The sequence below is a fragment of the Cebus imitator genome, unplaced genomic scaffold (assembly GCF_001604975.1).
Source record: "Cebus imitator isolate Cc_AM_T3 unplaced genomic scaffold, Cebus_imitator-1.0 Scaffold8, whole genome shotgun sequence".
Lineage (NCBI taxonomy): Eukaryota > Metazoa > Chordata > Mammalia > Primates > Cebidae > Cebus > Cebus imitator.
Genome location: NW_016107323.1, coordinates 5,549,096 through 5,573,100, shown reverse-complemented (window position 1 = coordinate 5,573,100; position 24,005 = coordinate 5,549,096). Strand labels below are relative to the sequence as shown.

The 24,005-nt window shown below is 43.3% G+C and overlaps 2 protein-coding genes across 3 annotated transcripts in view; one reads left to right on the top strand and one right to left on the bottom strand.

The window, feature by feature from the left end:
* Window positions 1-4,842: 4,842 nt before the first annotated feature.
* ISCU (iron-sulfur cluster assembly enzyme) lies at window positions 4,843-11,638 on the bottom strand. Its single transcript, XM_017541238.2, has 5 exons — window positions 11,421-11,638; window positions 9,785-9,898; window positions 8,792-8,902; window positions 6,913-6,991; window positions 4,843-5,374 (listed from the first exon to the last, which is right to left on the bottom strand). The coding sequence occupies exons 1-5, from the start codon at window positions 11,532-11,534 to the stop codon at window positions 5,289-5,291; spliced, it is 504 nt and encodes a 167-aa protein (XP_017396727.1). The 5' UTR covers window positions 11,535-11,638; the 3' UTR covers window positions 4,843-5,288.
* Window positions 11,639-12,966: 1,328 nt separating this feature from the next.
* The window catches only part of SART3 (spliceosome associated factor 3, U4/U6 recycling protein), a 35,219-nt gene continuing 24,180 nt past the window's right edge, over window positions 12,967-24,005 (top strand). Inside the window, exons 1-3 of one of the 2 annotated variants that reach the window (XM_017541208.2) lie at window positions 12,967-13,316; window positions 20,819-20,945; window positions 22,313-22,417. In XM_017541208.2, coding sequence (XP_017396697.1) covers window positions 13,005-13,316; window positions 20,819-20,945; window positions 22,313-22,417 — 544 coding nt within the window. In that variant the 5' untranslated portion in view covers window positions 12,967-13,004. The remainder of the gene's footprint in view (window positions 13,317-20,818; window positions 20,946-22,312; window positions 22,418-24,005) is intronic. The other variant, XM_017541217.2, reaches the window with a different exon arrangement.

Here is a 24,005-nt window from a genome sequence, read left to right as displayed (position 1 = left end):
AAGTCGTGCCACTGAACTACAGGTTGGGTGACAGAGCGAGACTGACTCAAAATAAGGAAAGAAAGAAAAAAAGGAAGGAAGAAGGAAGGAAGGAAGGGAGAGAGGGACGGAGGGAGGGAGGGAAACAGAGAGAAAGAGAAGGAAGGAAGGAAGGAAAGAGAAAGAAAGAAAGAAAGAAAGAAGAAAGAAAGAAAGAAGAAATTTAGTGAAGCAGCGGCAGGGTTTGAGAAAATTGGTTCCGGTTTTTAAAGAAGTTCTACCGTGGGTAAAATGCTATCAAGTAATACCATATGCTATAGGGAAATCTTTTGTGAAAGGAAAGGCAAGCAAAGTGATAAACTTCACTGTTGTCTTAAGAAGTTGCGGCTGGGAGCAGTGGTTCACACCTGTAATCCCAGCACTTTGGGAGGCTGAGGAGGGTGGATCACCTGAGGTCAGAAGTTCAAGACCAGCCTGGCCAACATGATAAAACACCATCTCTATTAAAAATAAAAAAATTTGCTAGGCATGGTGGCGCATGCCTGTAATCTCAGCTACTTGGGAGGCTGAGGCAGGAGAATTGCTTGAACCCAGGAGACGGGGGTTGCAGTGAGCCAAGGTTGATCGCACCACTGCACTTCAGCCTGGGTGACAGCAAGACTCAAAAAACAAACAACAACAACAACAACAAAAAGACTGCCACAGCCACCTCAACCTTCAACAACCTCTAGCCTGACCAGTCAAGCAGCTGTCAGCATTGAGGCAAGACCCTCCACCAGCAAAAAGATTCTCCTGCCTCAGCCTCTTGAGTAGCTGGAACTACAGGCATATGCCAACATGCCCAGCTAATTTTTATGTTTTTTAGTAGAAACAAAGTTTCACCATATTGGCTGGGCTTGAACTCCTGACCTTGTGATCCACCCACCTTGGCCTCCCAAAGTGCTGGGATTATAAGCGTGAGCCACTGTGCCCAGCTATTTTTTTCTTGACACAGGGTCTCACTTACTCACCTAGGCTGGAGGGCAGTAGTGCCATCACAGCTCACTGCATCCTTGAACTCTTGTGCTCAAGGGATCCTCCCACCTCAGAATCCCAAGTGGCAGAGACTACCGGTGCATGCCCCCACAGCCAGCTAATTTTTCATTTTTTTTGTAGAGATGGGGTCTTGCCATCTTGCCCAGCTGTTGACAGCTGTTGTGAGATCTCAGTTCTTATCTTCTTAGTTTAAAAGAATTTAAACAAGAGACACACAGCAAAGGGGAGGTGCAGTATAATTTATTGCAGAGGAAAAAGAACATTTTGAAAGTTAGGTATAGAAAGGACAGGACACCCTGAGAGAGAGGGGATTCAGGGCAGGCTGCTTGTAAGGAAAAGACAGCATTGATTATTGCTGGGAGACTTCCTTTACGGGGGTTTTACATGATTATTCACAACGAGTTGGGAGAGGCGTTACTATACTAGTAAGCATGTTCTGGGCAGTCCTCTCGGTGCCCATGCACAGCATGCTTGTTCATACATCACCTGTCGCATTAGCATCTTGAATCTCCATCCAGGGGTGTTTCGTTTTTACTATTTTAGTGAGCAAAGAGTCAGTTTGAGGACCGGTAAAATCAAAGTGCGCATGCTCTCTGGAGGGAAAAGTCCTTTCTGAAGATAGTTTTGCTTGAGTGAAGTCAATTACAATACGAATGCTGGGGCTTATTGTGTTGACTGAATGGTCACCACGGATGCTGCACTTCGAGGACATGGTCACTTCCTTGACTCCCTATCCTGCCTCACAGGCTGGTCTCAGACTGCTGAGCTCAAGCAATCCTCCTACCTTGGCCTCCTAAGGTGCTGGGATTACAGGCATGAGCCACTGCACCTGGCCAACAATGCACTCTTTATGTGCCATGTGCTTTCCATGTATTATCTCATTTAATCATCACCTCTACCTGATTAGGTAGGTACTATTATCGTTCCCATTTTGCAGATGAATAAACTGAGGCTTGGGGAGGTTGAGTCTTTTGCTCGGGGTCACACAGTGGTGGCCAGCATTTGAGTCAGCGCTCTAAGCTCACTCCATTCTGCCCTGCTGCTTCCTCCCTGGGTGGAGATGATCTTCTCCAGGGAGGTTGCCTTTTGAGGGTCTGGCTGATGTCATCTCAGAGGGCGGGGAAAGCAAGCAGACAGGCCACAAAGAGCCATTGGCAGGGGACATGCTCCACGTCTATCTTTGGTTGGGGCTGGAACTCATCTGTAGGGGCCCTCTAATGCCACCAAAACTTGGTGGGACCTAGAAGTCTTCTCTGCTGTTATGAGGATAGATACAAGGTCTGCACTCTTGCCTCAAGTTTAAGGGGCCTAAAGTATAGAGAAGTGAGCCTCATTTTCTTATCTTTTTAAGAAAAAGAGACAAGTCGTTTTTACAGGACAATGCTTAATGTGAGGTTCTAAAACTGTGTATTTGGATGTGGTCCCAGGTGGCCCCGGTCCAAGAATCACACTTAGGAAACGTTACATTAGAGACATGGTCATATCGGCTGAGCATGGTGGTTCACGCCTGTAATCCCAGAACTTTGGGAGGCTGGGATGGGTGGATCACCTGAGGTCGGGAGTTCAAGATCAGCCTGACCAATATGGAGAAACCTCATCTCTACTAAAAATGGAAAAATTAGCAGGGTATGGTAGTGCATGTCTGTAATCCCAGCTACCTGGGAGGCTGAGGCAGAATTGGTTGAACCCAGGAGGTGGAGTTTGCGGTGAGCCAAGATAGTGCCATTGCACTCCAGCCAGGGCAAAAGCAAAATTCCGTCTCAAAAAAAAAAAAAAAAAAAAAAAAAAAAAAAAAAAAAAAAAAAGAAAAAAAAAAAAAAAAAAAAAAAAAAAAAAAAAAAGAGATGTGGTCATATCCGTAGTGTGGCACCCAGGAGGGGGTGGAGGTGGGCAGAAAACCTCAGCCAGAGCTCGATTCTACCATTTCCTAGCTGTGTGCCTTGAGGCAAGTCATTTCACCTCTCGGAACCTCTGCTTCCCCATCCATCCATCCATCCACCCACCCACCATAAACCCACCCAGCCCATCAGGTAATGCCAGTGCCCAGGCCCCACCTCCAGAGCATTGGATTTAACTTGGCATCAGGATTTAATTAGGCTCCTGGTGGAAGCCAGGGTTGGCACGAGGGCAGCAAGTTGGCCAAATGAATGCATCAGGCTCAACCTGTGTTGGTTCAGCTTCTTCACTGAATGTTCAAGGCACATGTGAGCCTCTGATGTGCACTTAGAATCCCTCGTGTGATCTGCCAGGAGGGATGAGGCAGAAGAATGGGCTTTGGGTCACCCAAGTCAAGCCAGCTGGCTTGAGAGTCAGTTGGCCTCTTGAGCCAGCGTCCTTGTTTGAAACAATGCCCACCGCAGGGGGGCCGTCATGAGAATTAACAGGATTACAAATATAAGGGCTTGGCACGGAGCAAGGGTGCTTGACAGACAATTTTAACTGGTCTGTTGAGGTCTTCCATGGAGGAATTTATTTAGAGATGCTAAGGCCTATTTCGAAGCTGCAAAAATCCCTAGACTTGAGTTCACTGAAGGGCACATGATGCCCTCGTGTGGCTCAAACTAGATTTGTTTGGGGAAAGGTGTCTTAATGTGAATTTAAAAAAATATCCATTCATTTTAACAGTGCAACCACATCTGAAGGCGTGGGCTACCCTGGGAATATTGCTTTGGTTGTTTACAAGCTCTTCCTGATGTTCAACTCTGAGGACGTTAACGGGAACAGAAATGTCTCATTACAAAAAAATCACAAAGAAAAGTGGTGGGGAATTGTGGTGGTGCCACATGCAATAAAAGGAGGGAGAGACAAGCTCAGCCTAGAGGGACTGTGGATTAAATAGCAGAACGCGCCACACAGGACAATTTTACATGGTTCTACCCAGGGTTCTAATTTGGGATTCCTATAAAGGCCCTGTCTGTGGCTGCCTTCACAGACTGACTACAGAGGGAACAGTCTTTGAAGTTCTGTGCCCTCAACCAGAACCCAGAGCATAAAAGAAAAAAAAAAGGAGGTATATTTAAGAGAAGAGGCAGCCAGCCTACGCCTGAACAAAAAAGCCACCACCAGAAAAAACAAACATTTTACTTTTGAACATTTGAGACGGTGGTAGTCAATATCTCAATAACCCATTTTCACTAGAAGATAGGGCGTCCTTATTGAGATTTGCATGACTAAGGATAGCCAAGAATAGGGAGACATCAGGGTAGGAGGGACATGATTAGACTCATTTATGCCCCAGCCAGGGATGAATCTTTTTTAAACAACCTTAAGTACACTGTGCAGGTACAGACAGTTCAGAATGAACCACTTGAATACTACAGCTGTGCAGAGCAGAACATTCGGAAGTTTATTCCCTAAAGTTTGGCTCACTTGTGACCGCAAAAGACCCAGGAGGTTCTTAAATATTAGGGGCTCTAGAGTCATCTGCCCAGACAGAAGTCAGAACTGTGGGCCTAGAAATCTGCCTTGTAAACTCATTCCGCAGATGCTCTTGATGTATCTGGTCCACCACTTTAGGGTGCTAAACCAGTGCGTCTTAGATTTCAGCAACTAGTGAAATTATAAACAGAATCATCAAGACTCACTTTGAGTGGCCGACTATTATCGCACAAAGAACAATGAAAAGTGATAATCATCTCCTTTCATCCTTTTTCCAAAAAAAATCACATATATTTGTCTTTGGAAAAAATCTCGTCCATGACCTTTACTGTTGTTTGCTTAGAGCTGTGTATGCCATTGCAGTCCAGACTTTGGGAACTCTAAGGGGCTTTGGGTACCACTTTGGAGTGAATGATGGGCCCAAGAGACAAGGCTTACTAGAGAACACCATCATCATTCCATTATTTTATTATTTTATATATATATATATGCAGATCTGTTTTATGTACAACAATTGGTTCTATCAAATAATCAGACCAGGGCATTCTACTGGTAATTTCCCCCCAAATCAATTCAGGTAAAATTAACATATTTATGCACTTCACGGGCTATCAAAACTTGAGACTTCATTATCAATTTCAGTTCTGAGGCCATACACACAATTCAAAATATACATTAACTAGGTTAAGGCGGTAAGAGTGGGCTGAAAGAAACCATGGATTCAGAACAATGAAACTGTGTATTTTGCTTACATAAGTCATAACATGAACAGAAAGTATTGTGCGTATCTCATAGCTCTTCAGTGTAGAGGGAGCGGCTTCTCAACATCTAAGGTGATTGCACAGCAGGTGGGAAACAGCTGGTATAGCCTGCTGGAGGCTTCGCCCAGGGAGGGCTCATTTCTTCTCTGCCTCTCCTTTTTTGGGTTCTTGTTTCAATTTGTAATCAGCCAGGGCGGCCTTGATTGCATCTTCAGCCAGCACTAGAAGTAATATAAGGAAAGCGGCCTTAGTTTCTAGATGCAGAAGAAATGGTCTTGGGAATACAATCTTTAAGAGCTGGGAGGCAGTGGTGCTGGTAGGGACTAACGGGGTAACCAAGCCAGAAAGCTGGGGAGAGGAATAGCCGGGCAGGTCAGGAGCTGCCTCCTGAGCGGAGTTACTCCTGTGGGTGATCCTGGAGACAGACTAGGGTTTAAATATCTGTGATCCCAGGCTAATTCCTTAGCCTCTTCAAACCTTTCTATAGAACTGGGATAATCACGCTTTTCTTGCTAGGATAGTGTGGGGACTTAGAGAAGATGTCTGACATATTAGGGACACAGCAAATGTTAGTTCTCACCTGCTCCCATTAAAGTCTGGCTTTGGACAAAATCATGTTATGTTAAAAAGTTGACATGTCCTTTGGAAAAAGATCATGTCAATCTGTTGATGGGATGGCATTTGCCATATCACCCTCTAGTGATCGAGAGTTTGACCACTTTTATTTAGGAGTCAATATTCAAAGTGAGGCTATAGGGAAAATAAAAAGGGAGCTGGAAGGACAGCAGAAAGCAAGCAAATAGCAGAGAACATCAGCTAAAGGTTTCAGTATCTAAAAAGGCCTAATAAAAGGGCTGGGATTTTCCTGAAACCACACGAAAATGTTTACAAGCGATGTTTCTTTATGGGTACTTAAAATTCCAGATCAAGTGGAAAGAACTTGGGTCTGACCAGGCTTCCTGAAGAATGAGTTAGCGTGTCTACCCCAGCACCTGGCTCTTCTCCTGTGAGTATTACCCTGGCAAGAGGCCTCTCTGCTGATTTTTAACTAATTTAGTTAGCAAACCTCCATTGATGCATTAAGGCTGTTTCTCATTCCTTCTTTCCGTGAGAAAGTTAAGAAATGATTAAAAAAAAAACCCAATTAGACGTAATAGAGAGACCCAACTGGAAAGCCAAGTACAAGTCTTACGGCATCTGGGCTTTTTTTAAGGATAGCAGAGAGGGGAACATTGTACCACTGGGCTTAGCTGTTCCATATAGACAGAAACAGACTCCAACAGAAATAGCTTCCAGACAGGAAGTGATGAAATACACAGGAACAGGATTATGCAGAAAGCTGAGTCTTCTCCTTTGCTGGAAATAGCAGATTCTGGGATCAAAGATCAGAGCTTAAATTCTGGCTCTCCCACTTATTGGCCATGTGATGTGGGTGTCTCAACCCAAGCCTCAGCTTCTTCATCCGCAAGAGGGAAGTAATGACACCTACTGTGCACTCAGGGATATTTCGGAGGTTTAGAAATTATACCCATCAAGTGCTTAGTATGATGGCTGGTACATACCTCCTTCTGGCATGATTCCCTTAGAGATGAATGTGAGACCATGGGGGCTCTAACCCTCTGAGGTTATAAGGACAGACTCATGAGCTCTAATTCTGAGGGTTATAAAGATGGGCTCCATGACCTAAAAGGACTGTTGCAAATTCAAGCCAAAATTAGTGCCAAGTGTCCCAGCTGGCTGGCACTGAGAGCAGACTTACTGGAGCAGTGCAGTTTCACAGGAGGAAGGCAGAGCTCCTTGGCGATATCTGTATTTTTGATAGTCAAGGCTTCCTCCACCTGAGAGGCATAATGGAAAGATGGGCAGTTTTAGCAAAGCTTTATCTTGCGAGCCCCAGACAATAAAAAAGGGAGGCCAAAGAGGCCCTCAGGGTTGGTGGGGATGATTTCTGTTTAACAACTCAAACAAAGGGCTAAGGGTCTTCTCAGGACTCCCACTGTATCAAAGCTGCAGCTGGGATTCTCAAGTATGAAGTATACACAGCTACACTGCCTGGCCTGGGTAAGCAAAGACAGCCCAGACACTTCTATAAGCCAGGAAGGAACCTGTAAGAAGTCTCTTAGGGATCTGCTTGTGGCCTATAACAGGAATCTTTTCCTTAAAAGGTAGTGATTTCCTATGCTGGTTTTGTGAATATCAGCTTCTCTGATGTCCTAACATTCCATATGAAATGTTAGAATAAATCCTTTTGACTTGAAGTGCCAAATGGCATCAGAGAGGTTGGGAAGATGTCAGGTAAGTGGCACTGTGGCAGTGGTATAGCCGGGTCAGGCTGAGCGCTTTCTTTGGGGCATCTCCTCCATATCAACTGAAGTGGATGCCCGGGGTCTGGCTGACAGCCCTGGGGGATGATGTGAGGCAGGTGGGTCCTCGCCAATGTGGAACAGAGCCCCATTGCTTTAGAGAAAGCCAGATCTTCCAACAGCCGGACTCCCTGGCTATGTCTGACTATCCCCCAATTTCCCAATTCTGCTAACCCCTCTTGGTTGATTCAAGTTCTGCTCCTGAAACTCATATGGGAGATCTTAAGGTTAAAGAAACGTCCTCTCTCCCATTTTCTGATCACAGTTCACAGTCCCCTATGGGACAGGTTCTGGGAGCATAGGTGCCTTGTCTCATTTCTCCTTTCCCCTAAGGACAGTTCCTGACAAATCCCTTCAGAGCTACCTCCTGCCAGAGCAGGTTAGGTCTGAGCTTCCTGGCCCAGAGGAACTTGCCAGCCAGGCCTTGAGCCATAGGAAGCAGGTGGCACGTGGCCTGGCAAACCGCTCTGCTGTGGAGCTGGCCAGCTCCCAAGCATGCTCCTCCATGACTCAGCTCCTTAAACTGGGTCCCCTGGGGCAGCAAAGATGAATGCCCTGCCGGTTGGCTTATCTGAGAAGTTTTGACAGCAACTGGATTTTAGAAAGTCCAACTCTTCACTGAGTTTGGGAACTTTTACCTCTGCAGCTACTGGGGAAAGACACTTGGGAGAGAAAGGGATAGAAAAGAAGTTCTAGCTCTTTATTATCTCTGCCTTTAGAGGACCTGCGATCAGCCACTTGGATCACTGTTCTGATTTCGTTGTTCATTTTGCTCCCACCCTTGCCGTATTTTTGATTCTTTGATCTCTTTTTTAACACAGGCTAGTTTATTTCACCATTTCCTGTAAGCCACCTAGAATCTTTCCTGTAACATGATGAGAGGACATAAACAAGAAAATAATTATCATACAACAACTCTCTGACTTGAGAAATTATAAGAGCATCAGTAACCTGAGAGAAAGCCAGACGTTTCTTTTAAATTCATTTTGTTAGAGGGACAGGTGAGGGTCTTTTCTGTATGTAATTAACAGAACACACCCAAACTAACAAATAAAAATGATCAACAACAAAAAAATCCTGACACCTAGTAGAAAGATCTATAATTCCCAGTTTGAAGAATTGATAATATAATCAACATCTGGGTAGGAGAAATTAAAAAAAAATTAGAATATGAAAAAAAACCCATGATTGCTTGTTTTTGACCCATTAGACCCTTCGAGAGACAGGCTTGGGGCCAATGCAATTTCATTCTGTCAGATTTGTGAGCAACCTTACCGTCTTTCCTTTCACCCATTCAGTGGCTAATGAGCTGGAGGCAATTGCAGAACCACAGCCAAATGTTTTAAACCTAGCATCCACAATCTTCCCCTTTTCATCCACTTGAATCTAGAAGAGACAAGGGTTAAATGGGGAGTTTTGGGGCCACCGTCTGGAACCTGGCACTCATGCAGGTTAACTGGGGCCAAGGGTTTTGGGCTTGCTTTCTACATTAGGTGATGGCATTCATTACCGATTTTGCCTTGTTTCAAAGGGCTCAGTGATGAAAAGTGAAATGTAGGAACAACTATCCAGGTCCAACAGCCAAAGATCAGCTGAAAAATATGTTTCTCCACCCCAATTTTGTTTTGTTTTGCAACCCTGGCCTGCATTTTGACTATGAACTTCTATTTGAGGAAGTCTGCTCACAGCTACTGGGGCAATCTGCCCCTTTAAACACTGAGAGAGTCCACAGAAAAGGTCTCTAGTTAATACTTTTTTCTTGGGCAGCAGATTATACTTAGAGGTTTCCTCCTGCTTTGTTTCTGTATTCCAAGACAGGTATGAAGACCTCTGGCAAGCTGCCCACTCACTGTGAAGCAGCAGAGTAGCGCTACAGCTACAGTTTCCCCAAAGCTCTAAACACTATCTTCATGTTGCCCCTAGTCTGGGGACCGGTTTAATTTACTGTGTTTCTTGTCTCACTGGGGACTGCTAGATCACTGGGATTTTGCTTTGATCAGTAAAATTCACAAAACTCTTTAGTTGGCTGAAGCTGGAATTTAAACTGTTACAGTGAGTAAAAAAATGACATTACTTTCCTATTTCAGAAAAAGTCGGCATCCTGTATATTAGTCTAGCAGGAGAGCCACGATTGAGCCCTGCTCTAATCATGTATAATGCGGACACATCCCATCTCATAGGAATAAAGATGGAGACCAAATGAAATGCTGTATGTGCAAGTGTTTTGTAAACCAAGGGATTGTTATTACTATTAAAGACTAGCCATACCTGTAATTTCATTACATCACCACATGCTGGAGCCCCGACCAATCCAGTTCCGACATTTTTAGATGTCTTGTCAAGGGACCCCACGTTTCTAGGATTTTCATAATGATCAACAACCTAAAATGAGAGGGTTAAGAGAAGTCACGTTCACTCTCCACTGGTACTGGTCTCTCTGGTTTGATGGTAAGCTCCTCGAAGTCAGCAACTTGAACCCGGCAGGCAATCACTAAATACCAAATTTCACCTGAGTAGAAAGCTCTACACTCATGTCAATGAGAACCATTTGTGACCCCAACTCCTTTTGTGTCTCCTCTACAATTACTTCACAGATCTCAAATACCTAGAAAAAAAATCGGCGAAATCATGTCTTAGTTCCATAGGGTTTTTACAGATACTTGACTTCTGCCCACTTACGTCACCAGACTTGAACTCAAACAGCAGTTTTGTTATTTTCAAATAAAGCCAATCCTCAAAAGATGATTACTATTTAAAAACTCTAAAAATAACTATGGCCCAGGGAGGGAAAGCTTTCTTAGAAGCCTCAAGGTGACTGTTACAGAGGAACAATGCTATGGAATGTGTATGTTTACGTGTCTTTTAAAATAAAAACAGTGCCATTACTGTATTTCAGAGTCTGTCATCACCCTGGTGCAGCAGCGCACCCTGGATGCTGACAGGCTGCTTGTCCAAGTTTCTTCAGGGTGTACCCTCAACAGAACACACCCCCGGGTGGGGGAGGAGTGAAGGCCTTGGCGAAAGGGCAGAAACGAGACCAGGATAAACATCCACTTAAACAGTCACACAGAAGGCCTGAATAACCTTGAGGTTTGGTTACTGGCTAGTAGTAAGTACCCCGATCCTCCAGTTCCCTTTCCCTCCCCATCTGACTACAGATTTTGACTCCAAGCACAAGGACCTACAGGACAGTATCTTATCCGGGGGCTTTTTGTGCCAGGTTGATTTACAGCATTCTTTGTTTCTCTAGTGAAAGTCTCACGTCTGGGGGACTTTGCGCCACCAGTCGGCAAGGGGCTGTAAACTATGCATCAATCCCTGCTTCTCCGCCAAAAAACCATCCAACACAAAACAAAAACATTACGCACGTTGGTTACAAGCCTGACCCCCCATGCACTCCTAAAACAGTAACAGAAACGATCTCCTTGTGCTAGGGCCATTGTGCCAGGACTCCGAGTACAATATCTTCCGCAAGGGACAGCTGAGAGCCCCCCCATTTACACCTGGGTTAACAGGTTCAGAGAGGCGCAGTGACTAGCTCAAGGCCACTGGCCAGGGCAGCAGAGTGGCTGAAGACGGAGCCCGCTTCGGAGGTGTGTCTGTCGCCGGACTCAGAAACTCAAGTCTCAACAGGACCCTGCCTCCTGGGCTGTTGGAGAATTTAAAGTTGGGACGCACGAAGTCGCGGTCAGCGGCAGGGCCCCCTACAAGTCGCCGCCCGAGGAACGGTAACTGTTGTTTATCAGTTGCGGTCAGCCTCTCTGCGCAGCAAGGGAAAGTGAGTCAGGACAGAGACGTGGGAGGGGACAGCCCCTAGTCCTGGCTGCGCAGAGCCCCGCGGCCGCCCTGCCAGCCCGGGCCTCCGCCGAGTCGGAGTTCCGCGCATCCCCTCGTTCGTCCCTACCTTCTTGTGATAGAGCCGGGCCGGGGCCGACAGCTCCCGGGCAGGCAGGCGGGGGCTCCGGAGCAGCAGGGCAGACGCTGCCCGCCTCAGACGGCCCGCTCCAGCCGCCGCCATCTTGCCAGCCTGAGCCTTCGCCTGCGCTGGTCCAGAGCAAAGCCAAGGGGCGGGGCGCGCCTGCCAGTTGGCTCCGAGCTGGGAACGCGCCTCTGAAGTCACCAAGGCTTTGCGCCTGCGCCCTACAGTTCAGTGCAAGCGTTTTTGCTCTGACCCCGCCTTGACCACGCCTCTCGGGGCGGGCGGGGTCGGGAGCTGGAAGGTCTGAAGTCGCTGGAGGTCTTGTCTTGGGTGCTTGATTCTGGTTGTGAGGACCTCGGGCTGCCGCAGTGGGGGGCTCAAGTTCGTTTTCACAAAGCCCGCTGCTGGAATGCGGCGCAGAGGACCACCCAGTCCACTTTTCCTAACCGTATTTTGAAGCTAAGGAAGCTGAGATTTAGGGCCGTTTTGTCACTCGTCCAGGGTCGCTCAGGGACTTAGGTTCAGTTAGAACTTGGGTAATCCTGGATTTAGAATCCTGGTTTGGTTCCTTCCTGGCTGTGTGTCCCTAGACGAGTGGTACCAGCTCGCTGAGCCTGAACCTTCCCTTTTGTATTGATTCGAGGACAACTCTTTCATCATGAAGTCAGCACCTGTGTCGGGTACTTACTATGTGTCAAGGCGCTCTGCTAGACCTGGGGATCCAACGGAAAGCAAAACAGACATAATTAAACTTGCTAATGAGGGAGCAAGGTAGATGGAGATAGACACACACATCAATACTTTCCTACCTCAAACATGGGAAGCTTAAGAAGGAAACAAATATCATATCCTGATTGAAAAAAAAATGAATATATGTCTATGTTTCTCTCTAAAACAACAGCAAACTCAATTTATATGTCAGTGCCTAGCAACTAAGAATTTCTAAAGAAGTGCTTATTAATGTAATCATTTACTGTTGGTTTGCAGTATGTGATCTTATAAAACCAAAAAACGCACGTGTATTTTAACGCCTGCTAGGTACCAGGCGTTTACATAAAGGGGAGGAATCTTTTTGGGAAATGGAGTATTCTCTTGAATGGTGCAATCGATCCTTCCTCGAGGACTTGCAGTTTTCTTTCCGTTTGAGGCGCAGTTGCTGGGGAGACTAAATCCAGGCGCCAGGTCACACTAGGCGGTAAGTAAGGCATTTATTTTAAGAATCACTGTGACCTTCTCAAGATGGCGCCAAATTCTTCACTACAGACATCACTCTCGCTCCATGACTTCCTCTATGGCCTCCACTTCCTGTCCAAAGACCCAACTTCTGTCCGAAATTGTGGCGGAACGCATGCCATGTTATTGAGTTTTTTTCTATGATGGGAACTTTTGCAAGGATATAATAATAATATGAATTTAGTGCATTCGGAGATTTTTCCGTTATCTGAGGTTCCCGGTTTCCCTTTCAATGGCAGAAAGGGGGCTTTTGATCAGGCGCACGCCGCGGGCAGCTTCTGCCTCAGCGGGTCTTCGGCTGCCGCGGGAAGACCCAAGAGTCACTAGAAGCGCAAGATGGCGACGGCGGCCGCATCCTCGGCTTCAGAACCCGAGGCTGAGCCCAAGTCTGGGCCTAAGGCTGACGGAGAGGAGGATGAGGTTAAGGCGGCTAGGACAAGGAGGAAGGTGTTATCGCGGGCTGTGGCCGCTGCCACGTACAAGACCATGGGGCCAGGGTGGGATCAGCAGGAGGAAGGCGTGAGCGAGAGCGATGGGGATGAGTACGCCATGGCTTCCTCTGCGGAGAGCTCCCCTGGGGAGTACGAGTGGGAATATGATGAAGAGGAGGAGAAGAACCAGCTGGAGATTGAGAGGCTTGAGGAGCAGGTGGGCTGGAGGGGGTGGGCAGCGGGCACCTTCCTTCAAGTCCTTCAGGTTCTCAGGTTCCCAGGTCCCGGCCCGCCTTCCTAGTCCTCAGCGGCCATAAAGCCGCCAAGGCTGCAAACCCGCTTTCATCACAGTAGTTCCTGTCATTTGAGTGCTTACTGCGTGCCTGGTGCTTTGCAAACGTCATCCCACTGAATCCTCGCCAGACCCGGTGAAGGAAGCCCTGCTACCTTATCCCCATTTTACTGGAGGAAACTGAGACTCGTGGAGGAAAGTCTCTTGCTCAAGATAACACTTTCCTGCAAGTCAGGCCTTGTACTTTGATCCCACTCTAGAACTCCCGCTCTTAACCACGCGTCCAACAGTAGAAATATAAACTCTCGTTCGCAAGAGAATCTTATTTTGTTATGTAGGAATGATGGCGGTGATGAAACTTGTAGGAAAAATATTGACCGCTACGGTGATAATAGAAATGGAAAGGTTTCTGATTCTGGAGGTTAAGCCCTCTGTTCTAGCTGTTCCACTTTTGTATGTGCTTGTGCAAATTTTGTAATTTCTCTGAGCCTCGGCTTCCTCATCTGCAGATTAGGAGCAACAATTTCTGCATAATGTAATTGTCGTAGCTGTAACTATAGCCCAGTGCCTGGCACCTAGTCATAACATGATCTCTCATTTGTAACCTTATGAGGTGGTGGTATCTATTGTATAATCCAGGATCTCAGCAGGAAATAGGTGGCACATTCAAATTAGGATGATTTGAGAGAAAGTCAGTAAAGGGTGTTTGTAAAGGTGTGGGTAGGGAAATAAGGAGTGAAGGTATATTATCCCTGGCTAGAATGTGTTGTGTATCTTTGGGCCAGAAGGGGTGAAGGGAGTGATCTGAATAGTTTTGTGGAGAGGGTACCTGAGAGCTGCTGATAACTTTGTTCAAGGGATGCAGCCCCAGTTTCCTGTCAAGGATTGGGATGGGGGAAGAAATACCCTGACCTCCCTCTCTTCCTCCCACCAAACTTCTGCTGGTGCCTCCTGCTGGGCAGACCCATCTGGAAGCTGGAGAGCCAGGAAACCTGTACATGGGGTCAATACTCAGGGACACAGGACAGGGAGGTGAGGGTAGGGTGGATTTGGAGGGGACAAACAGAAGAGATGTAGCACATTCCCTTTTTTGTTTGTTTTTGAGACAGAGTCTTGCCCTGCCACCCAGGCTGGAGTGCAGTAGCACCACCTCGGCTCTGGAGTGCAGTAGTACCACTTTGACCTCTGCCTCCCAGGTTCAAGTGATTCTCCTGCCTTGGCCTCCCCAGTAGCTGGGATCCAGGCACGTGCCACCCCGCCTGGCTAATTTTTATATTTTTCGTAGAGATGGATTTCACTATGTTGGCCAGGCTGCTCTTGAACTGACCTCAGGTGATCCACCCACCTCAGCCTTCCAAAGTGTTGGGATTGCAGGCATGAGCCACCACACCTCGCCCACATTGTCTTTTTACAGTTGAAGAAACAGAGGTTCAGAACAAATGATGAAATGATATGCTTTAAGTATTCATAGTGGAATTTACACTTAAAGGGTGGACTAGATGCCACAGTGGATGTGAATTCACTCAGTGAATGTGAAATTGCTAATCTAGTTTACTCACTAAACCTTGCTGAATGACACTTTCCTTCTAATACTCTGTCTCACACTGACATTTTTGTTACGTTATTAGATAGTAGTGATGTCAATCCACTGGTATAGCTTGTCCCACCCATTACGTTTGATTGTGAGAGGAACCAGTTAGGGTTGGCAGGTGATTACCTTTCCTACTTTTTATAAATAAGTGTGCTGAAGCTAACTTAGTCTTATTCATTCGGTAGGTACAGCATGACACTGGGTACCGGACTGACTGTGTCCCTGCCCTTGTTTATATCATTTCTTCAGACTGCTAGTCCTCGGCCTTTTGACGAGCCTATTCTGTGACGTGGGGGAAAGAGAGGCTTGTGACCAGAGAGGTTAAGTCCTTGAGGAGGGTGCCCAGCTTGCTAGGGAGCAGGAAAGGGGAAAGCAGAGGTCCCCTGGCTACTAGTACTCTGCAGTTGCCTGTCCTGCCACAGGTCACCAAGGGTGGGATGTAGTTTAGAATGTGGCCACACAGGTTGGGACCTGGCAAGTGATGAAGACCCTCTGTCCTTATCCTCTTCGACCTGGGGTCTAGAAATGGACTTTTCCAATTTCTCCAAGCCTCCCACCCACCTCATCCTAATCCCACAGCTTCTTGTTTCGCTATAACTGCTCTTATGATGGAGCATAAGGTCAGGAGTTCAAGACCAGCCTGGCCAACATGACGAAACCCCTTCCCTACTAAAAATAAAAAAATTAGCCAGGCATGATGACAGGTGCCTGTAATTCCAGCTATTCAGGAGGCTAAGGCAGGAGAATCCCTTGAACCTGGGAGGCAGAGGTTGTAGTGAGCCAAGATCGTGCCATTGCACTACAGCCTGGGCAATCATGACCTCATGATTGGCCTCTCAGAGTGCTGGGATTAAAGGTGTGAGCCACCACACCCGGCCAATTTGCTAATTCTTAATTTTGAATCATGAATGGGATGTTTTAATCAAATGCTTTTTCTTCATTGAGATAATCATATTGTTTTTTCCTCAAATCTGATGGTGGAAAAATTATACTAGATGATTTTGTAATGTAAAAACACCCTTGCATTCCTAGGATAGACCCAATTTGGTCCTTATATATTGTTCTCTTTATACATTTTTAAATTTAATATTTTATTTAGGATTTTTGTATTAGTGCTCTTGAGTGAGACTGACCTGTAATTTATTGAATTCTGTGTGCCAGGTAGGTAAAGAATCTAATCAAATCAAGGCATAAGACATACAAGGTACTTATTTCATGGAGACTTTAGGTGATGATGGAAATAAGCAAGATGATGAGATGGAAAACAGCTTGCAGCAGGTACGGGGCTCCTTAAGAAAGAGTAGCTTTTGGAGGGCCCCTTTGAAGAAGTGAAGTTTATACCTGAAGCATAAGGAGTGGCCAAGCAGGGAGAAGGGGAGAGATCCTTCTGGGCTTGAAGGAGCAGCAGGTGCCCAGCCCTGAAGTTGGAGAGATGTTGGAATATTTGTGTTACATGAAGCTGGATGCCGTGTTGAGAGGCGGGTGGTTTGAGATGTAGTTGGAGAGATGAGCCTAGCCTGCTGGGATTGCACATGAGGCAAGGATTTGCACATTGTTGCTAGGATACTGGGAAGCCATGGAAGGTTTTTTCTATTATAATTAGTAAAGATAATGGGTTCTTGTTTAAAATCTAAACACATGAACAAAACCCTGCAATCCTTCATATTTGTGTTCTGTGAATGGTTGTTCCTTCTCCCCACTCCATTTAAAGGTTCACTGGGTACTTCATTGTTAAATTTTTATTCTAAAGTTCAAGTAATCATATTCATTGGCTGTCTTTCTGTATTTTAATGAAATAACTAGTACTTGGATTATTAGGGTATGTTGTCAGATGCTAAAGTGCAATTTGAATGAAGTATAGGTAATCTTTTATCTCTGGAGGGGGAAATATTCCTAAAATGTGGCAGAGTGATACTAATGAAGTCTTGGTGTACAGACTTAAATTATCCCTATAATCCCAACTTGCAGAAAAGCTTTTTAAAAAATTAAACTTTTATTTTGAGATAATTTTAGATTTCCATACACTTGTAAAAAATAATACAGAAATTTTTATGTACTTTTTTACCCAGTTTCCCTCAATGGTAAAACTTTACAAAACTCTAATGTGATATATAATAACAACCTGAATATTGACATTGATATGGTCAAGATACAGATCAGTTCTGTCACCATAAGGAACCTTGCTGTTGCTCTGAACACTTTCTCCTGTCCTAACATTTTGTGGTGTTATATTTATATTTTCCATTTAAGTCTCTGATTCAATTTTGAGTTATTTCTGTAAGGCGTGAAGTTTAGGTCAAGGTGTATTTGTTTTGCCTATGGATATCCAATTGCTCCAGCATCATTCTTTGGAAAGGCCTTTTTTTCCTCCGTTGCATTGCTTTTGTCAGAAATCATTTGGGCATGTTTGTGTGGGTCTGTTACTGGGTTCTGTTCTCTTCATTCATCTATGTGTCTTTCTGCCATTTTCACACTGCCTTGATCATTGTAGCTATATTGTAGGTTTTAGTATCAATCAGGTAGAGTGATTTCTCCCACTTTATTCTTTTTCAAGATCATTTTTAGCTATTCTAGGGTCTCTGCCATCCCATATACATTTTAGAATAAGCTTGTCTACGTCTATGGAAAACCTCATCGTTGGGATTTTAATTGGAGTTTCATTAAGCCTGTAAGTCAGTTTAGGGAGAATTTACTTCTTGACTATGGTGAGTCTTGAATCCAGGAACATGAAATGTCTATTTTTTTAGGTCTTTGATTTCTATCCGTAGGAGTTTGTCGTTTTCTTTCTTTTCTTTTTTGTCATTTTCAGCATACAGATTCTATAAACGTTTTAAGTTTACACATAATTATTTAGGTTTTTTGGAGTAGTTGTAAATGGTGTTATGTTTTTAAATTTGGTTTCCACATGTGGTTTCCACAGGTTTATTATTTTTGGGGTTTTTTTTGTATGTTTATTTTGTATTCTGTGACCTTGCTCAGTTCACTATTTTTGGAGTTTTTTTTAATTGGTTCCTTAAGATTGTCTGCTTAGCCATATCATCTACAAATCACGACAGTTTTATTTCTTTCTGAGCTGTATACCTTTTATTTCTTTTCCTTGTCTTGTTGAACAGACTAGAACTTCTAGGACTTTGTTGGAAAAGTGGTGAGAGCAGACAGCCTTGCCTTGTTCCCTATTTTAGGATGAAAGCATCCTGTCTTTTACTGTTAGGAATGAGGTTAAGGTAACGCTATATCCCAACTATGGGACAGGTTTTTTAATAGATGCTCTTTATCAGTTTGAGGTTGTTTGCCCCTATTCCTAACTTGCTGAGCTTTGTTACCATGAATGGTTGTTGGATTCTTGTCCCATGCATTTTCTGCATCTATTGATACTGTGAGTTTTCTTCTTTAGCTTTTTGATACAGTGGATTACAATAATTGATTTTCAAATATTGAATTAGCCTTGTATACCTGGAATAAATCTCACTTGGTCATGGTATATAGTTCTTCTTATACATTGATTTGCTGCAATTTCATTTTCATTCACTTCTTTGTACTTTTAAATTTTCTTGGAGACTTTTTTTTTGACCTATAGATTATTTAGAAGTGTACTGCTTAATTTCCAAATGTTCAGAGATTTTCTTACGGTTAATAGTTTGTAATTTGATTCCATTGTGGTCAGAAAACATACTCTGTATGGTTTCATATCTCTTAAATTGTTGAGGTTTGTTTTATGGCCCAAGGATATGGCTTCAGTGACTGTTCCATAACTACTTGAGAAAAATACATATTCTGTATTGTTGGGTGGGTTGTTCTGTGTATATAAATTAGATCATATTCATTGACGGTGTTGTTGAGTTCTTCTATACCCCTGTTTAGTTTTTTTTTTTTTAAATTAGAAATTTTTCTTTCTTTTTAAAAACTTAAAATTTTTAAAATTTTCTTTTGTCTTTTCTAATTTTCTTTTTCTTTCATTCATCTTGTTTTTGACCAGGTTCATCACATTCATGTGTCCAGTAGTTTTATCAGTTGCTGAAAAGGGAGGTGTTAAAGTTCCCAAATATAATTGCTGCTCTGCAGTAGTTTTTGCTTCATGAATTTTGTAGCACTGTTTGGTTCCTACACATTTAGGATTGTTATGTCTTCCTGGTAGATTGATCCATTTATCATTATGTGTCATTATATAATACTTTTTATCTCTAGTAATTTTCTTTGCTCTGAAGTCTGTATTATGTGATATTAATATATCCACTTCAGCTTTTAAATTAATGCTTGCATGTTGTTTTTTTTCTGTCCTTTTCCTTTCATCCAGTTTACCTGTGTCTTTGAATTTGAAGTACTTGCTGTATTGTTGGGTTGTGTTTTTATCCACTTTGCCATTATCTACCTTTTAATTAGTACATATGCACCATTTACATTTAAGGCAATTGTTGCTTTATTCGGACCAAAGCCTGCCATTTTATTATTTTCTGTTTCTCGTTCTTCTGTTTCTCCTTTGTTGCCTTCCTCTGGATTATTTGAATATTTTTTAGATTTTCATCTTGATTTATTTAAAATGATTTTTTAGTGTAATTGCTTTGAATAGTTTTCTCAATACTGTATACAGATTTGACTTACATGGTATTAGTGTTTTACCATTTGAGTGAAGTGTGGAAATCTTCCATTTTAGTTCTCTTTCCATCTCCACGTTTAAATACTACTGTGTTGGGTATCATTTGTTTCATCACATAAGATTTAGAAACTGCTTATGAGGAAAGGAGGATTATCTGTCATAGTTCCCATGTTTCTGCTCTTCCTGTTGTTCTTCCTTTTTGATCCTCTAGGATTCCTTCTTTTAACTTTCTGTTCAAAGAACTTCCTTTAGCTATTCTTCAAGGGCAGGTCTGCTAGTGACATTTTTAGTTTTTCTTTGTCTCATATATGGTAACTTAAAAAAGTAATTTTAGTTTGAAAAGTTTCAAATGTAGAAATAAAACTTTATGTACCTGTCACTCATCATCAACAGATACCAACCTGCTGCCATTCTTGTTTCCCTAATAGGGATTTCCTTTTTTTTTTTTTTTTTTTTTTTTGTATGGGGTCTTGCTCTGTCACCCAGGCCTAGAGTGCAGTGACATGATCTTGGCTCAGTCTCCCAGGCTCAGGTGATCCACTTCAGCCTCTGAAGTAGCTGGGACTACAGGTGCATGCTACCATGTCTGCTAATTTTTTGTATTTTTGATAGGCAGGGTTTGACTATGTTGTCCAGGCTGGTCTCAAACTCCTGAGCTCAAGCAGTCCACCTGCCTTGGCCTCACAAAGTGCTGGGATCACAGACGTGAACCACCACAATGGGCCTCCATCTTTTTTATTTAGCAAGATAAAAGAGGTCTTAACAGTGTACCTCACATGTGCTAAAGGACTTTATGAAATTACCTTTTTTTTTTTTTTTAGTTTTTTTTAAAGACCAGTGTAATAGTAGAAATTATCTTAAGTCCTTCGAAGACTCAGTATGAGCTAGAAACTAGTAGTATCCTCACTTTATAGATGAGGAAATAGCGGCTTTGGAAAGTAACTTGCCTAACGTCACATACTTTTTATTTGTTTGATTAGAATGTCTCTTTACTTCCAAGAGAACCTGAGTGTCTTCTAACAGGAACTGTAACAGATGTGAGGGAGCTTTATGTTTGTTACAAAAGCCTCTTTTATTGTTTTGTCTTCTTCTTGTGGGTACGTGTTGGGTTGCTGTTTCAGTGGTTTTCTCAGAGAGCACATTTATTTTTTTTGTGGCAGGTATGTATATAGTCACCAGTAGTGACAAAAGCTAAGTTACTTGATGGCATTTTAAGTTTCAACATGTTTCTTTTCCTGTTAGTTGTCTATCAATGTCTATGACTACAACTGCCACGTGGACCTGATCAGGCTGCTCCGGCTGGAAGGGGAGCTTACCAAAGTGAGGATGGCTCGCCAGAAGATGAGTGAGATCTTTCCCTTGACTGAAGGTAAGCTTCAGCAGTCAGGCTGCTTTTAGAAACAGAAACGAGGAATGTATATTTTTTCAATGCTGAAAGTGGGACGTGATCCTTGTAGAAAGCCTGGAACATACAGTCTAGTGGAAAGAAGACAACTCATCAGTTAGCTATTTTTAGTTTGTTATCTTGTAGTTTTTTGCAAAATGTAGTTATGATCATATAACATGGATTTTGAATTCTGATTTTTTTATTCTAACGTTATGGTAAACATTTGTAATGTAATTAAACTTAACTCCCATTTCTCTATTTTCCATTCCAGTATTTAGTTAACCCGTTCTCTTGAAACCAGAAAATTATAAATATATTTAAACTTTTACACACAGTTTATCTAAATGTTTCGTACATTAATTGTTCCACAATAGCTGAGCATTAGATTATTTCTACTTATTTGCTTATTAGAAACATGATTATACTGAACAACTTCATGAATATTCATAAGTGATCTTTTGGGCAATACTTAGAACACTTTGGTCCTAGATCCCACTCTGCTCCTTTTCCCTTCTGTAAGGCATAACTGCCGAGGGTACATGCTGGAATCAGATGACTCAGATTCATTCCTAGCTACATCTTAAGCAGATTAGGTAAACGTTGCAAGACTCAGCTTTTCTAGCAGTAAAATGAAGGCAACAGTGGTTTCTGCCTTGTAATGTATGACAGAATAGGATGAGCTACTCTGCATATAACACTTAACACATGCCTGGCATGTTGTAATTCTTAGATAGATGTCATTATTATAGGTGTTACTATCACCAACCCTACAGGATTATGATAAAGACTGAATGAGAAAAGTGATTTGCAAAATATAAAATGCCTGATAGGTAGAAGATATTATGATTTTAGTGATTTGATCTTACTTGGAAGCATAAAACCTGCTATGTGCTTGGTTCAGGTTTTTTTGTTATGTTTTGTTTTGAGATAGAGTCTCGCTCTCTCACCGGGCTGGAGTACAGTGGCGCAATCTCGGCTCACCACAACCTCCAACTCCCTGGTTCAAGCGATTCTCCTCCCTCAGCCTCCTGAGTAGCTGGGATTACAGGCACGCGCCACCACGCCCAGCTAATTTTTGTATTTTTGATAGAGACAGGGTTTTACCATGTTGGCCAGGATGGTCTTGATCTCCTGACCTGGTGATCTGCCCGCCTTGTCCTCCCAAAGTGCTGGGATTACAGATGTGAGCCACCGAGTCCAGCCTGTTCAGGTTTTAAGAAATGAATTTCTGGAAACACTGCCAGGTTGTGTAAGGTGAATGACACATTTGTGTGCTGACCTCTCTTGGTAAAGTCCCTGCTCCCAGCCTACCCTTTGGTGTTAATGCAGGAGGTACTGTTGTCTTGTAGAGCTCTGGCTGGAGTGGCTGCACGACGAGATCAGTATGGCCCAGGATGGTCTGGACAGAGAACACGTGTATGACCTCTTTGAGAAAGCCGTGAAGGATTACATTTGTAAGTTCCCATGGACTTTTAGGATACCAGGCAATGTCATATGTTGAGGACTGTATTATGAGATGATGTTACCCAGCAAAGGGAATGTTAGTCTCACAATTAGCATCATTTAAGTTCAGTTGTCTTATCGTTGTCTTTGGTCTTTAATTGAGGAAGTTTGGTTTTAAAATAAAAGTGGAAGAAACACTTGAAGTAAGGGAATGAATACATTCACACTCAGGATTTATTGGCAGTGAGAACTTACATGGTATTTCCAGGCGATCTTTTATACATTTAAATAGTTTTTTAGAGGTTTTGGACAAGGTGCTTTAAAAAAAAAAAAAGATGAAAACATTAAAAGAAATCCTTTTTGTTTTGAGGTAACTATAGAGTCATAGGAAGTTGCAGCAATAGTACAGAGAAGTCTTGTGTACTCACTTCACCCAGTTTCCTCCAATATCTTGTTTCTGTAGTACAGAATCAAAACCAGGAAATCGACCTTGGAACAATAGGAAAAAGACATTACACGTGTAGATTCATCTAACCACTGCCACAATCCCGATACAGACCTGTTCTGTCCCCACAGAGACTTCCTTTGCCTGCTAGTATTGACATCTTACCAGTGCAAGTGAAGTATACAAGACTCATCTCCCTTTAACTCTCTTTGCTGTCCCCTGTATATAGTATAATTGTTTTAAAGATTTTCTGTACATGAATTGGGGACCACATCAGACAATGCTGTGGACAAAATGCTTTTAAAAAGCATTTTAAAGTTGGGCATGGTGGCTCACGCCTGTAATCCCAGAACTTTGGGAGACCAAGGCTGGGGGATCACTTGAGGTCAGGATTTCAAGACTAGCCTGGCCAACATGGCAAAACCCCGTCTCTAATAAAAATACAAAAATTAGCCAGGCATGGTGGCATGTGCCTGTAATCTCAGCTACTCAGGAGACTCAGACAGGAGAGTTGCTTGAACCCGGGAGGCAAAGCTTGCAGTGAGCTGAGGTTGTGCCACTACACTCCAGCCTGGGCAATGGAGCAAGATTGTATCTCAAAGAAAAGCATTTTAAGGCCAGGCTTGGTGGCTTATGCCTGTAATCCCAGCAATTTGGGAGGCCGAGGCAGGTGGATCACTTGAGCCTAGGAGTTTGAAATCAGCCTGCCCAACATGGTGAAATCTCATCTCTACTAAAAACACAATTAGCCTGGCGTGGTGACATGCAGGCCTGCAATCCTAGCTACTCAGGTGGTTGAGGTATGAGAATTGCTTGAACCTAGGAGGCAGGGGTTGCAGTGAGCGGAGATTGCGTTATTGTACTCCAGCCGGGATGACAAAGTGAGACTCTGTCTCAAAATAAAAAAAGAGGCATTTAAAAAATTTCCCCTTTCAGATTTCAAATCCTCTTCCTTGTTGACTTCCCACTGGGAGCATTCTCTTTTATAAGAAGCATTGATACTTACCAGATAGACTGTTCTGAGTTAGAGAATTTTTTGTGTATCTTTACAAGCCAAGAAGAATTCAGATTTTTTTGTTTATAATCTGAATAATAAAAATAAGAGGTGTTTTATGAATATAAAATGATAATAAAATTTTTTTTTTTTTTTTTTT

Bases quoted from the DNA above. Each gene is read 5' to 3' on its own strand.
- ISCU (XM_017541238.2), bottom strand. From the start codon at position 11,534: ATGGCGGCGGCTGGAGCGGGCCGTCTGAGGCGGGCAGCGTCTGCCCTG. The intron at 6,992-8,791 runs GTAAGGTTGCTC...TATGCCTCTCAG, and splicing joins AATGGGTGAAAGGAAAGACG to GTGGAGGAAGCCTTGACTAT. The intron at 5,375-6,912 runs GTAAGTCTGCTC...TATTACTTCTAG, and splicing joins TGTGAAACTGCACTGCTCCA to TGCTGGCTGAAGATGCAATC.